Source organism: Megascapheus bottae, chromosome 6 (assembly GCF_031878675.1).
Source record: "Megascapheus bottae isolate mThoBot1 chromosome 6, mThoBot2.hap1, whole genome shotgun sequence".
Taxonomy (NCBI): Eukaryota; Metazoa; Chordata; class Mammalia; order Rodentia; family Geomyidae; genus Megascapheus; species Megascapheus bottae.
The window spans coordinates 54,392,674-54,407,500 of NC_143514.1; the positions used below are offsets into that span (position 1 = coordinate 54,392,674).

The 14,827-nt window shown below is 45.3% G+C and overlaps 1 protein-coding gene across 3 annotated transcripts in view; it reads left to right on the top strand.

The window, feature by feature from the left end:
* The window catches only part of Mknk1 (MAPK interacting serine/threonine kinase 1), a 31,577-nt gene extending 17,946 nt beyond the window's left edge, over positions 1-13,631 (top strand). For 2 of the 3 annotated variants that reach the window (XM_090334920.1, XM_090334922.1), the window contains 7 exons: positions 483-587; positions 4,108-4,163; positions 7,666-7,761; positions 9,313-9,507; positions 10,728-10,892; positions 11,362-11,405; positions 13,131-13,631. In XM_090334920.1, the coding sequence (XP_090191046.1) occupies positions 483-587; positions 4,108-4,163; positions 7,666-7,761; positions 9,313-9,507; positions 10,728-10,892; positions 11,362-11,405; positions 13,131-13,386 (917 nt within the window). In that variant the 3' untranslated portion in view covers positions 13,387-13,631. The remainder of the gene's footprint in view (positions 1-482; positions 588-4,107; positions 4,164-7,665; positions 7,762-9,312; positions 9,508-10,727; positions 10,893-11,361; positions 11,406-13,130) is intronic. The other variant, XM_090334921.1, reaches the window with a different exon arrangement.
* The last annotated feature ends 1,196 nt before the right edge of the window (positions 13,632-14,827 follow it).

The window sequence follows — 14,827 nt, forward strand, 5'->3', positions numbered from 1 at the left end:
TGTCGTGCCGAGGAATTGAACCCCGGTCTTTGTGCATGCTAGTCAAGCACTCTACCACTAGGCCTAACTCCCAGCCCCTCTAGTTCTTTTTTAAAAAATTTTATTGTTACAAAGATGATGTACAGAGTGATTATAATTACATAACTCAGGTAAGGAGTACATTTTTCTAGTTTTTGATATCAGAAGCCATATAAGCACCACTTGGCATTATTATTATTATTATTATTATTATTATTATTATTATTATTCCAAATAAACTTGTTTCCTACCACTTCTCAGTTCTTCATAGACAGGCACAGAATGTTGAAGACTAGTTTTGTTCAGCAGATACATTTTAGTCCCTCCCCTGTAAAAGGCACCATACTTTGTGCTGTACATTTAGCATTCAATAAGCTTATAATCCCATCCCAACCTTGTAAAAACTTCACCTCTGCTTACTAGACCTTCCAGATTTATTCTTCCACATTCTCTCTGCTCCTCAGGCTCCATCCTAGCTCACATCCAGAAGCGGAAGCACTTCAATGAGCTAGAAGCAAGCCGAGTGGTTCGGGATGTTGCTGCCGCTCTTGACTTCCTACATACTAAAGGTGACCCAAGCCCCCACCTTGGGTAGGCAGGTTGGGCTGGACAGCCCCTGAATGCAAAGGGAGAGGGGACAGGCTTGGCAGGGGGGCTTACCCTGGAGTTGGTGCAACTATCAAGCAGCTACCTACACAGGAAGAGAAGGCAGTCCAGCGTGACTCCTTGGCTTCCATTGTAGATGGTGGGAAGATGGCAGAACTGTGATTTAGGTTGTAGCTAGGGAAAGAGGAGAAGGATGAAGGAAATAAATGAATTTCAAATTGAACAAGTCACGTGTGCATGTGTATACTGCAGTTCTGAGTAGTTCTTTTCCTGTTGAAGAACATGAAATTTATGCATGACATGATCGTTCTAATTTAAATATTTTAATGTCATTCATTTTAGTCTTTGAGGAACATTACCTATATCTCTTCAAAATTGGCATGATTGGATATGTATAGTTTTTTTAATGGATCTTGTTTATAGTAAATGAAAAAATGGTATTTTTGTTATCATTATCATCATTATTATTAATCAGGTATACAGAACTGTACCCAGCTTTGGCTATTTTTTTTCCTTTTTTTCTTTCTTTTTTTTTTTTTTGTCAGTGTGGGTCTTGGTCTCAGGGCCTAGGCGTTGGCCTTAAGCCACTTTGTTTTCAAGGCTAGAGCTCTATCACTTGAACCACAGTGCTACTTCCAGTTTTTGAGTGGTTAATTGGAAATAAGAGTCTCATGGTGATTTTTCTTCCGAGGCTGGCTTCAACTTCAATTCTCACATCTTAGCATCTTGAGTAGCTAGGATGACACCTGTAAATCTGGCTTTTTATTGGTTGAGTTGGAGTCAGACGTACTCCTTTGGCCCAGACTGTCTCTCTTGATCTTCCTGATCAAGTAACTACAGTTATAGGCATAAGCCTCTGTGTTCCATGGGCCTCAGATGGATTTTGGATCCTCCTGCCTCAGTCTCTCAGCCTCCATAGTACTGAGATTATAGACATGGGCAACCTCACCCGGCTTTAAAATGCATTTTTATTTGTATATAAATCAAAGGTATCTTTGAACATCACCATAGTACCTAGAAGATTGCTTTTGTTTGAATTACACTTCAGCTTATAGTACCTTTCCCAGAATTAAATCTTTTGAAAATTAATTTGTAAAAAAATCACCATTTTTACATTTTTGTAACTGTTGGACTGTACATACATTTTTAAAACATTGTCAAACAGCAGTGTCATGGAGGGAAAATAAGTTCTGGCTTCATATTGCTTTGTTATGTGTTCTTTCAGCAATAACACAAGTCCCATAGCATAGCACCTACATAGCACTCACTAAACACTCTGCTAAGCCTGATACCTTTGTGTATTCATTTATCTAGATGTGTGCATCTTCTGTTATGTGTGGTGATACGTGTGTGTGTTGGAGGAGGTTGCGAGGAGGAGCTTGGTTGAACATAGTTCCTGGCACATTGTAGTTTTTCTTAATCATTATTTCTTCTACCCTCACCCACTGCCAAGCAGAAAATATTTGTATTTCTAATTTTATTCCCTGTAAGCTAAAGCATTCTATCTGGGGACGGGGATGCAGTAAGTGGGGAATACTCCTTTCACAATGAACTGTGGCCGGCTGCACCGGTTTAAAGAGCTCAAGACCAACTGTAGATAGACTTATGCATGCATCTCACTTTGTGCCAATAGTAGAGTGCCACCTGGTGTGGCATGGCAAGTGTGCTGGAGGCTCAGGTTCGAGGAATCTGATTTCCTCCAATCGCTGACAGAGATCCAGAAACTGACTATGGCCATGTTAAGGTTGAAAATTCCTAGAAGAGGGTATCTGTACCTTCCACAGCATGATGAATCGCAGCAGTTGTGTTTCTGAAAGCTGGGATGCATGTAGGTAACACCTGCCTGACAAAGATTTACAACTGCTCCCCAAGCTGCCTCTGTAGATTGCAAAACTGGGTCATGCTTTTTACAGGAGCCATACCTTGGAGAAGGGGTAAGGAGGGGGGGGGGCGGTATTTATTTATTTATTTATTTACAAGAATGCACCAAAGGGAACAGAGGCCCGTGGTATCTTAGAGCTCCGAAGTGCTTGTTAATGTCTAGCTGGCCAGTTGCCCATGTGAGTGGAAGTTGGAGGGCATGAAAAACGATTTCCAGCTGAACTTGGCTGTTTTCTAAATAACTTCATGCTGGGAAGATGAATTGGTAAGAATGGGTCAGCCCTGAAACAAGTTCCTTACTTTTAAATACTGGACACACTGCCGCTTAACCTCTGGGAAATGAACCAGAGCTGCCGGATGGCTGGGGCGCTCACGCAGGCAGGCCCATTATTACAGGCTGGCTCCTGGAGTTCTCGGGCTGAGGGGACGAGTGGGCCATGGGCACCTATTTGGAGAGTAAGGCTCCGTGTGCGGCTCATGATCCTTCTGTGGGAGCACTTGCTGTAATGGAAAATATCCTTCACTTTTAGTGCGGCGAGCAGTACCCCGACTCAATTTGTACAGGCCAAGTTGAGTTGCTGTGGGTTCTCATTCAATTAGGTGACTGATGATGTTACTTAGTGTGCTGGAGCTTGGCTTTTTCTTCTCTAGTTAAGTGCCTCAGGTGGCATGGGCCTTTGCCTTCTAGTAGAGAAGTGGAAGTTACCTAAGGAGTTGATGTCCAGGGACTTTGAGGAAAGCAGAGTCTGCTGTCTCTCACCCTAAAATCTTCTGTTCCCTTCCAGGCCTTAGAAGCAGGCCTTTGACTTTTGCTCAACTTTCCAGGCCTTCTGTGTCTATACTGTGGAAGGAAGAAGGAAAGAGATTTCTTGTTTTCTGTCAGAATACTATGACCCTATTTATCAGTCCTTTTTTTCTGTGATTAGAAGATGACCTTCCCCTTAGGTGCCTTTTTGCCTGGTTAGCAGCTTTTATGGTCAGCTGCCGTTTGCAGTCCTTCATAGACGGTCCAGCCAAAATGATGGGGCAGCTTCTCTGAAGGACAGTATCCTCAGGCCAAAACCGTCCTTGTCCTGCTATGGAATCTGACAGGCCTTGTGAGATTTGCTAACTAGTATTTGGGCCTCTCAATATTCAGTCACAACAGAGAAATCTTTGTTTTGTTTTGGGGTTTGTTTTTCTGGATCAGCTATACAAGAAGAAATGAGGTAGAGAGTCTAAGCCCCTTGAGATGCTCTTAAACAAGGCACTAATTATTTCTGCATTGCTGTCCCAGGCATTGGTGTTTGCAGAGTGCTCTGCTCTGCTCTGTGTCAGGCAGCACAATAAGAATTCTTGATTGTCTCTGCAGTGCTGAAAGTAGGCTGGCTGGGATTCATTTAGCCTCTCTTATCCCTTCCAGACTTCTAAAGCCTGTGCTTCAAAAGAACTTGCAGAATCAACTGTGCTTTTGGTTTCTGTCTCTGGTTACTTCTGCCTCCTGCAGCTCGTTGATTTTTTAATGTACCATAATTGGGAATTAATCTGCGAACAGCAGCATTTGGAAAGAATTAATTGTGTGTGGAATGTTTTATAATTATGTGCATGTGTTAACTATTTCAGGCATTGCTCACCGTGACCTAAAGCCAGAAAATATATTATGTGAATCTCCAGAAAAGGTATCTGGGTGCTGATTGGGATGTTACAGTTCATAGTGATCAGGAGCACCGACCTGCCTCCAGTAGAGATCGTTAGCAGTTCTTTCAGCCTCAGGTATCAACTGAAGCTGACTATTGCAGACACATGAGGAGTGTGTGTGTGTGTGTGTGTGTGTGTGTGTGTGTGTGTGTGTGTGTGTGTGTGTGTGTGTGTGTGTGTTGTTGGGCTTGAACCCTAGGCCTGGGCATTGTCCCTGAGCTCTTCAGCTCAAGACTACTGCCCTACCCCTTGAGCCACAGCACCATTTCCTGTTTTCTAGTAGTCAATTGGAAATAAGAGTCTTACTGACTTTAGTGCCCGGGTTGGCTTTGGACCGAGATCCACAGATCTCAGCCATCTGAGAAGCTAGAATTACAGGCGTGAGCTACCGTGCCCGGCAACACATAAGATTATTGTGCCTAAAATGAGATGATTCAACATTTCAAGTAGTAAGTTAGTCCTTGTCCCTCCTTTGCTCTTTAAGCATACAGGCTGTAAGCTATGTGAAACCTGCACAAAATTAGTAATTTTCTTCTCCCATGTACAACAACTAATAGGAATCAAAACAACTCGTCTTCTTATGGAGTTATCTCTGCACATGAATGATGTTATGACACAGATGCCAGATAATGTCTACCATTGAAGAAATAAGTAGGCAGCAAGTTCTCGGAAACAGTTTCCATTTCTACTTCTATTTTTGAAGGACCTCATTAAGAAAACATTTCTGCTTGCTAAATAAATGCAGTCTGTTGTAAACATTGTCTTAACCCAACCTACTAGTAAAGGCAGCACTTGCATTTCCAGAAGAGTGTATGAATTTGAGAGCTTGTATGTCTTTGGGAAGAGGTTTAGGCCCTGGTAGAATTTGTGGGCCACAATCCCAGCTCCATATGTGTACATACATCTGTGAAGACGGGAGCAGCTTGTCCTGGGTACAGACGAAGCCCTGGCTCACGGGTAAAGACGGCTGTGAGTGAATGTGAGTCAGCCTGCTAGGTACAGCTGTTAGTTGGTCGATAATGCCTTAGCTTGAGTAAGATCTCGTGACTTGTTGTCAGTAGTTCTGGCATAGCACTTTATAATTTGTCATTATTAGGATTAATAATTATAGCTAACATTTCTCAAGTACTCATACTATGCCAGGCACTTATGCTTATTTCGTATTTATAAAACACCTTGAGGTAGATATTATTACTGTCTTCAGCTCGGGGATGAGGAGAGTAAAGCTCAGAGAGGTTAAGAAACTTGGCACAAAGTCATTCAGCTGAAAGGCAGAGCAGCCAACATTAAACAACGGCTGATCTTCAAACTCCATAGGTGCTCTAAACTTCTTACATTCACCATTGGCTTACAGGTACTTTCAGGTTCTTTGTTGCATTTGTTCTACATAAGAGCTGTTATTGCTTCCTTTTCTATGGCTAGAAAGGATCCATTCAGAAAGGCTCAACATCAAAGAATATTACCAGTAAACTGAAAAGATAACTTACAGAATAGGAGAAAATATTTGCAAAGCATATATTTGGTAAATGTTTAATGCAAGAAAGAAAGAAAGAAAGGAAGGAAGGAAGGAAGGAAGGAAAGAAAGAAAGAAAGAAAAAGAAAGGGAGAAAGAGAGAGAGAGAGAGAGAGAGAGAGAAGCAACGCTGGGCTCAGGTGGCTCACACCTATAATCCTAGCTACTCAGGAGGCTGAGATCTGAGGATTAAGATCCAAAGCCAGCCCAAGCATTAAAGTTTGTGAGACTCAAATCTAACTAACCACCAGAAAACCAGAAGTGGCACTGTGGCCCAAGTGGTAGAGCATTAACCTTGAGCTGAAGAGCTCAGGGACAATGTCCAGGTCCAGAGTTCGAGCTCCATGACCAACAAAAGAAGAGGAAGAAGAGGAGGAGGAGGAAGAGGAAAAGAAGAAAAAGAAAAGCCTTCTTAAAACTTAATAACAAAAAGATGACCTAGGCGTGGATGCATGGCTCAAGCTTGCTGCCTAGCAAGCACAAAACCCTGATACCAAACTCTAGTAGCACCCAATAGATGTTTCTCAAAGATGGCTAACAAGTACAGGAAAAAATATACAATGTTTGCAGTTATCAGGAAATTTGCAATCACAGTGAGACAGAGCTGGTGGCTCAAGCCTATAATTCTAGCTAGTCAAAAGGCTAAGATGTAAATATTGCAGTTAAAAGCCAGCTCAGCCAAGAAAGTGAGACTCTCATCTCCAATTAACCAGAAAAAAAAAAAAAGAGCCCGAAGTAGAGCTGTAACTCAAGTGGTAAGCACTATCCTTGAACAAAATAGCACGAGCCCTGAGTTCAAGCCTCAGGACTAGAAAAACTAGTGAATTAGATGCTAGTATTAGATTGCTATGAAGATGTGTGTGTGTCTAGATAGATAGATAGATAGATATACATATATATCCTATATCCTACCACAGTGAGACACACTACATAACTATTAGAATGACTTTTTTTTTCTTTTTGCTAATCCTGGGCTTGAACTCAGGGCCTGAGCACTGTCCTTGGACTTTCTCAAGGCCTAGTGTTCTACCACGTTAGCCATAACACCACTTCCAGCTTTTTCTATTTATGTGATACCAAGGAATCAAGCCTGGGTCATCATATGCTAGACAAACATTCTTACCATTAGGCCAAACTCCCGGCCTGACAATATTTTTTTTAAATGGACAATAATGATGGTTGGTAAGGTTGTAGAGGAATTGGAATGCAAACGTAGCAAACAGTTTGGCAGTTCCTCAAAATGCTAAACATGGAAATAGTGCATGTTAGAAATTTTCTAACACTGGCATCTAGTTCATTGATTTTTCTCCAAAAAGAATACATGCAGGGCCGGGAGTTTGGCCTAGTGGTAGAGTGCTTGCCTAGCATGCATGAAGACCCGGGTTCGATTCCTTGGTACCAGATACATAGCAAAAAGCCAGACGTGATGCTGTGGCTCAAGTGGTAGAGCCCTAGCCTTGAGAAAATCCAGGGACCGTGCTCAGACCCTGAGCCCAAGCCCAGGACTGGCAAAAAAAAAAAAAGAATACATGCGGAAAAACATACCTTGGCAACAACCATCTTCTGGCTCCTAGCTAGTGAAAGGAGAGTAAATAAGGCTGGTATATGGAGTATTCTGACATGATAGCCATATGACCATGCAACCTCCATTGGACATGCCACTCTCCTCAGGCCCTTAGCTTTTTTAGTTTGTTGGTGGTGGTGGTAGTAGTGATCATGGTGCTTGAACTCAGAGTCTGGGCACTGTCCCTGAACTTTTTTGCTCAAGGCTGGCACTCTACCACTTTGTGCCACAGCTCAACTTACAGTTTTTAGGTTGTTAATTGGAGATAAATTGTCTCACAGCCTTTCCTCCCTGAGCTCACTTTGCACTGTGATCCTCAGATCTCAGACTCCTGAGTAGCTAGGATTAAAGGTGTGAGCCAGTGCCCACTTGATATATGGCCTCTTATTTCTATTTTTCTGTGTAGGTGTCTCTGGTGAAAATCTGTGACTTCGACTTGGGTAGTGGAGTAAAACTTAACAACTCTTGCACGCCTATAACCACACCAGAGCTGACCACTCCGGTACGTGTGGCCAACCACATCCTCCAGCCCATTCCTGCTAGGCTGCTGAGCATGTGGTGTGCCCAGCCAAAGCTATGGCATCCATAACAGAGGGCTGAAGAAGGAAAACCAAGTATACCTCACGCCCATGTGGTCCTCTGGCTCTTGAGTTGTCCTTTGCCACAGTGCTCTGTACCAGTAGCTCCCAAACCCACCCCAGCTTAGACATGAAGTTGGTTTTCTCCTGTCCCAAGTGAAAACAGACTGCCTCCAGCCTGCTTGTACAGCACGTGACGGGGATAAGGAAGTTGTGGTGTTCGCTCTGGTATAGCGTCTTCCCCATAGAGGCAAGGCACTAGTCTCCCTGTGGTGAATCTGGTCCCAGGCTACATTCATATAGGATTGCAGGTCCTGTTACTTTCAACCCACTTCATATTTTGCACCCAGATGGTACTGCTGGAAGCTACCTCTTCCTAAAACATGTCATGTATATACTTGATACACTATAATTAGGATGATTCTTTTGAGATTTGCATGCTTCATAAGTGATCTTTTTTCCTAATAGCCTTTGTTAAAGATATGCCTTTAAACATGCTCTATTGCATCTTACTCTAAGCAACATTATTAGGAATGCTTCTGTATTAGCTTCTAACACACTGGGGTACCTTGTTCTCAGAGTCATTAGCTCTAATTGCCAATAACAAAGAAAATATCCTTTCTTGAGAGCATCACCACCTTCCAATCAAATTCCTTTTGTGGAATGGGAGTTCAGAGCTACTTCTCCTTGATGAGCCTGAAATAATGAAGAGGATAACAAAAAGAACGTGGTTCATGCCTCTCAGGGGTTTTCTGGGCACGGACAGGAGGGGAGTTTTGCATCCTGGCCTGGTTCTGCCACTGCTGTGCCTCTCATCCCAGCCTGGGCCTTCCTTGCCTTTTCCTTGTGGATGGGAGGCATCAGCATTGGCTTGTCATCAGAGCTCTTCTAGTTCTGATGGTCTCTTAATTCTAAATCCCATGCTTCCTTGCTCCCAAGCTAACAGCAAGCCTGGGCAGAAGCCACTTAAACCAGTCTTTGCTGGAAAGAGTTGGATTTCTATGGGCCTTCTCCCAGAACACATGCAGGGTTGCAGGTCAGTATGGAGAGCCAATATAGGAAAAGGCTCCTGGACTTCTTGACCAGGGGTTTCTTCTTTGGAGAAGTACCTTAAAAGACAATAAGATGGGCAGGAGCATGGCCTAGTGGTAGAGTGCTTGCCTAGCATGCATGAAGCCCTGGGTTCGATTCCCCAGTACGACATATACAGAAAAAGTCAGGAGTGGTGCTGTGGCTCAAATGGTAAAGCACTAGGCTTGAGAAAGCCCAAGGACAGTGCCCAACCCTAAGTCCAATCCCCAGGACTGGCAAAAAAAAAAAAAGACAAGAAGGTGACTTGGAACTGGCTCTGTGCCCCATGGGGCAGGAAGGCTCCATTTATGCCTTGATCAGGTGAGTCCCTTGGTTGTCCTGATGATACCTCCCCTTTCTTGAACTCATCCTCTCTGCCATCTCTCCTTCCCTGACCCCCACAGTGCGGCTCTGCAGAGTACATGGCCCCTGAGGTGGTGGAGGTCTTCAGAGATGAGGCCACTTTCTACGACAAGCGCTGTGACCTGTGGAGCCTGGGTGTGGTCCTGTACATCATGCTGAGCGGCTACCCCCCCTTTGTAGGACACTGTGGGGCTGACTGTGGCTGGGACCGAGGAGAGGTGTGCAGGGTGTGCCAGGTGAGGACAGCCCCGGGACCCACTGTGGAAGCCCTAAGGAATCAGGTGGAAGTGGGGCACCCAGTAGGACTACACTAGGACATGGTTCCTGATCTAGAAGAGGTTTACACGGCTGCTGCCTCTTCTGTCAGGGCAGCCACAGACAAAACAGATGGACACTCAGGGAGGATTACTGGAGAAGAGCATGGCTGAGCAGACGTTGAAAGAACTGTCTGGCCCAGGGGAAGGGGAACAAGAAAAAGAAGTAGCAATGGCACAGAAATGGAGGGACAGAGGGTAAATAAATACAACAGTGGTGCTCACTGGACATTGTTGAAAGTGCACTGTACAACATATGGGTGGGGTTGATAGGGAAAAACTGGGAGACAGCAAGGGAAAGGGTGACATTGTCCAAAAAGAAAGGTACTCATACCTGTAATCCTAGCTACTCAAGAGGCTGAGATGAGAGTATCGTGGTTTGAAGCCAGTCTAGGCAGGGAAGTCTGTGAGTCACTCATCTCCAATTAACCACCAGAAAACTGGTTGTGGCACTCTGACTCAAAGCGGTAAAGCTAAGGGACAGCAACTAGGCCCCTGAGTTCAAGCCCTACAACTGACAAAAAAAAGAAATCTACTCTTTACTGGGCTTATGTAACTATAACCCCTCAATATGTCACCATTATAATAATAATAGTAATAATAACAATAATTTTAAAAGAGGCCAGGCACCAGCAACTCACACCTGTAATCCTACCTACTCAGGAGGCTGAGATCTGAAGATCACAGTTCAAAGCCAACCCAGGCACAAAAGTCTGTGAGACTCTTTCCTTCAGTTAACCTCCAGAAAACCAGAAGTGGTGCTGTGGCTCAAATGGTAGAGCAATAGCTTTGAGCTGAAGAGCTCAGGAACAGTGCCCAGGCCCAGAGCTTAAGCCCCACAACCAACAACAACAACAAAATTAAAAAGCAAAATCTCCCTGAAGGACTAAAGAAAGGCTTGTTCTATGGCTTTGGTTCTATTCTAACAGCCCTCCAAGTGCCATGGCCACCCTGGCCCACCAAGGACATTCTGTATTGCTTAATGACTTAGGGGAGAACGGGGGGAGTCCCCATCTACAGTGTCTTCAAGCCATGAGCAATAGCTACCAATAGGTCAGTTGGAACTAGAATGCTCAAATCAGTGACAGTACATCCAGCCCATCCCCAGCCAGTGTGACTCACGAGGAATCTGCTTTCCCCAGAACAAGCTGTTTGAGAGCATCCAAGAGGGCAAGTATGAGTTTCCTGACAAGGACTGGGCTCACATCTCCAGTGAAGCCAAGGACCTCATCTCCAAGCTCCTGGTTCGAGATGCAAAGCAAAGACTCAGTGCCGCCCAAGTTCTGCAGCACCCATGGGTGCAGGGGGTGAGTGAGTCCTGGAGGAGTGCATGCTACCTCTACAGGTCTGTGGTGTGGCCGTGAAGAAGCACTTACCCCAGCAAGCCAATTACCAGCCTGGATGGCTGCCCTGCTGACTCCTCCCCAATCCCTGGACAAGTTCTAGAGGCTCAAAGGGCTAAGGCCTCGCTCTGCCTGGGACTATGACAGGAAAGGGAACTTTCCCAAGAGGAACTTTCTCAAGAGCTGGATCTTGAAGGGAAATTGAGATTTTGCCAGGCAACCAGGAGAAGTTGGTCCATGCTGAAGTGGCTGTGACTTCAGAGTATACCTTTTTCTCTCCTTGGAAATCCTAATCCTGCAGACAAGCATGGCCAAATAGCTGCACTGGGCCAATGTCTGTAGTGTAGTCACTTGTCCACTGTGCTGGCCTGGGTGGGGGTAGCCCATGGAAGGAAGAGCAGTACTTACCCACAATCTGTCCTTCCCATTCTAGCAAGCTCCAGAAAGGGGACTCCCCACGCCGCAAGTTCTCCAGAGGTAAATGCTGCCATCACATCATACCAGCACCCTTGCTCTTTGGACTCAAGTGTCCTTTTCCAGAGAGGCCCCTGGTTCCTTCTCCACCACCCTCTATTCTTTCTTCCTTCCAGGTAGTTTTCCCCCTTGGTTTTCTCCACCTAAGTTGTTTTCTTTGCTAGCACCTTTAAGGACATACAGTATTTTGAGGACAAAGATTTGTTTTGTGTGTCCCCTTGAATCTAACTTCCAGGCACTATTCATAGTCTACACAAACCTTATATGTGGGTTACTCACCAGGAGTGTATAGCCAATATAGATGGAGAGACTAGTTGTCACATGCATTAGTAGACTGACAGTAATGATGGCCTCCATGTCTTAAATATTTTTTGTGTACAGTAGTGTTGCTCATGATGGGAATCCATCCTAAGAAATGTGTAGTTAGAAATGTGATTTCCTGGAGCCTAGTGGTAGAATGCTTGCCTAGCATGCATGAAGCTCTGGGTTTGATTCTTCCATACCGCATATACAGAAAAAGCCGAAAGTGGTACTGTGGCTCAAATAGTAGAGCACTAGCCTTGAGAAAGCCCAAGGATAGTGCCCAGGCCTTGAGTTCAAAGCTCCAGAACTAGCAAAAAAAAGGGGGGGGGGCACGTACAGTGGCTCACACCTGTAAGCCTAGCTACTCAGGAGGCTGAAATCTGTGGCTTGAAGTTCAAAGCCAGCCTGGCACTAAGAAGTCCTTATCTCCAATTAAGTACCAGAAAACCAGAAGTGGTACTGTGGCTCAAGGGGTAGGGTGGTAGCTTTGAGCTGAAGAGCTCAGGGACAGTGTCCAGGCCCAGAGTTCAAGCCCTGTGACAGAAAGAAAGAAAGAAAGAAAGAAAGAAAGAAAGAAAGAAAGAAAGAAAGAAAGAAAGAAAGAAAGAAAGAAAAAAGAAAGAGAAAGGAAGGAAGGAAAGTAGGTGACTTCATAGTGCCAGAAGTGTAGCTTGCATGAGGTTCTAGTGTTCGATCTCCAGCACCAAAAAAAAAAGGAAAAGATGCAATTTCATCATGTACAGACATCCTAGAGTACTTAACACAAACCAAGACAGCTATGACAGCACTGGATGTTGCAATCTCTGAGACCATACTATGTGACTGGGGCTAAGCCTTATGGGAAACCTCTCAGGGATCCAGCCTCTTAACCAGCTTTTGGGAGTTACACAGGGACGTTTCAGGCTGCATAGTCTCAGTTTATTTGTCCCTGCTGCCCAGCCAGGGTTCCCACCAGACCCAGCTGCTCCTCATGCCTTCAGGTGCCAAGCCTCAGATCCCTGGTAGGCGACATTAGGCAGACACAAGTGCTGGCCATGCCCTGGGTTCTGGGGATACTAACATAAATACACAGCCCTGCGTCATAGCACACTGCCATACCAGGGGAGAGGACAGCAGTGAGTTTCATGTCACAGCTATCTCAACAAGAGCTGTGTGCAATGGTGGGACCTAGAAGAGGATGCTCTGGGGAGAAGGGGCAGTTTGTCCTGCCTGTGCAGCCCAGCCAGTGAGGCCTTTAAAGCTCAAAGACCATTCTAGTTTCAGTCAAGCAAGATTACAACCCCCTGCACAAGCTGCTTTGGAAACAGTAGCCAGTGGAGAACCTTCCTTTGAGTGTAGAACCCAGCAACAAAGCGGGCACATAACAGTTGGCCTGGCTGACTCAGGCTCTGCCTCCCTCTTCTCTGCCTTTTCTGGTTCCTCCAGAAACAGCAGCACCATGGACCTGACACTCTTTGCCGCTGAAGCCATAGCTCTGAACCGCCAGCTGTCTCAGCATGAGGAGAACGAACTGGCTGAGGAGCAGGAGGCCCTGATGAAGGGGCTGTGCTCCATGAAGCTCTCCCCTCCCTCCAAGTCTCGCCTGGCCCGCCGGCGGGCCCTGGCCCACGCAGGCCGAAGTGGAGGTACCGAGCCATGCCCAACACCTACAGGACTCAACCACTCCAAACACTCTTCCTAGACCCAGACCTGTGCAGGCCAAAACCTATGAGCAAGCAGGAGGGCTGCTCCATGGCTCCAGTCAGGCTTTTCCCGTCCACAAAGGCCCTGGGGTTCCCACCTAACCCCCATCTCCCTAGGGTCCTTGGAGGAAAAAGCTTTTTCCAAAGAGGTCTTTGAAAAGGAAAGCAACCACTTGTCACTTTGCATAATCGCTTAAAAGCAGGGACATCTCTCTGCTGGGCTCTACCTGCTCACTTGTCTGCTGACCCCGATCCCATCCAGCCTGCAGTGGAGCTGTGTCTCCAGGGTGCCAGCTTCAAGAAGCTGACAGGAGCTGCCCAACACGTGTGCTTCTCTGCAGTGTCTCACTCCTGACGGTCCTGCCCCCCTTCCTCTGTCCTCTGCAAGTCCTCTTTGCCTGTCCTTTCCTGTGGCTGAGCCAAGCCATCCCCTCAATTCAGGAAAGGCAAGGAGCCCCCCTTCCTCAGAGGGCAGATCAGTCTTCCAGTCTGTAGCACAGAGAAGCACATAATCTTTCTTTGCCATGACCGAAATGTGTTCCTCATTTATCATCCTCTTCCTTGTTTGGGACTATTACTAAAGTCAGTATTGCTTTTTTTTTTTTTTCCGTTTTTAAGTATTTGTTCTTTTAACCATGTTCTTCCAGCAAACAGGGGCATTTTAACTCTATTGCAAGCCGATGGACTTCACAGAGCAGACTTGTGTTTTAATCAGCCCCTCCCAACAATCTGAACTGATTTTAAGCTGTTACTATGATGAGTCCTTTGGACACAGTGTCAATGTCCACTGCCACGGCTATTGCCAGGACCTTTATGGAGAACGGTGCCAGATCGGAAGCATTGCTTGCTTCCCTGGAGAATGAAGGTGTGGCCATTGTCAGAAAAGCTGTTGCATTACATAAGAAAATATAACACAGCCACAGCCACTACTTTGTGCTTATTTTAATAAAACGATTTTAAATTCTAACCATGGCTACTTGATGGTCTTTTCTTTACCTGAGTCTCAACCTAGCATAGTAGGGCAAAAGATTCCTTGGAAGGACCCCTTCTTCAGATATAATATAAATGCTGTGCATAAATGCTACATCTGATCCACAAGGTAACGTTAAGGCTGATGCCAGTGGCTCATGCCTGTAATCCAGAGGCTGAGACTTGGAGGAATTTTGTGTTTTAAAACTAGCTGGGCTGGAACTTGAGTGTGAGGCACTGTGGCTCAGGTGTCACTTAATCACCTGAACTTTATCTTCCCTTCCGCATGTGACATCAAACACACCTAGCGGATTGTTGTGAGGTTTTTTTTGTTTTGTTTTTTGAGCAGGACTTGCCCATGCTCAGTGCTAAGTGAACACTGATTTCCCTTTATCGAGAAGGGGCAACCGCCAAAAACATTCTGAAATCAGCATCACTATAGGTCAAAGTTGGTTCTACGGTTCTACTATC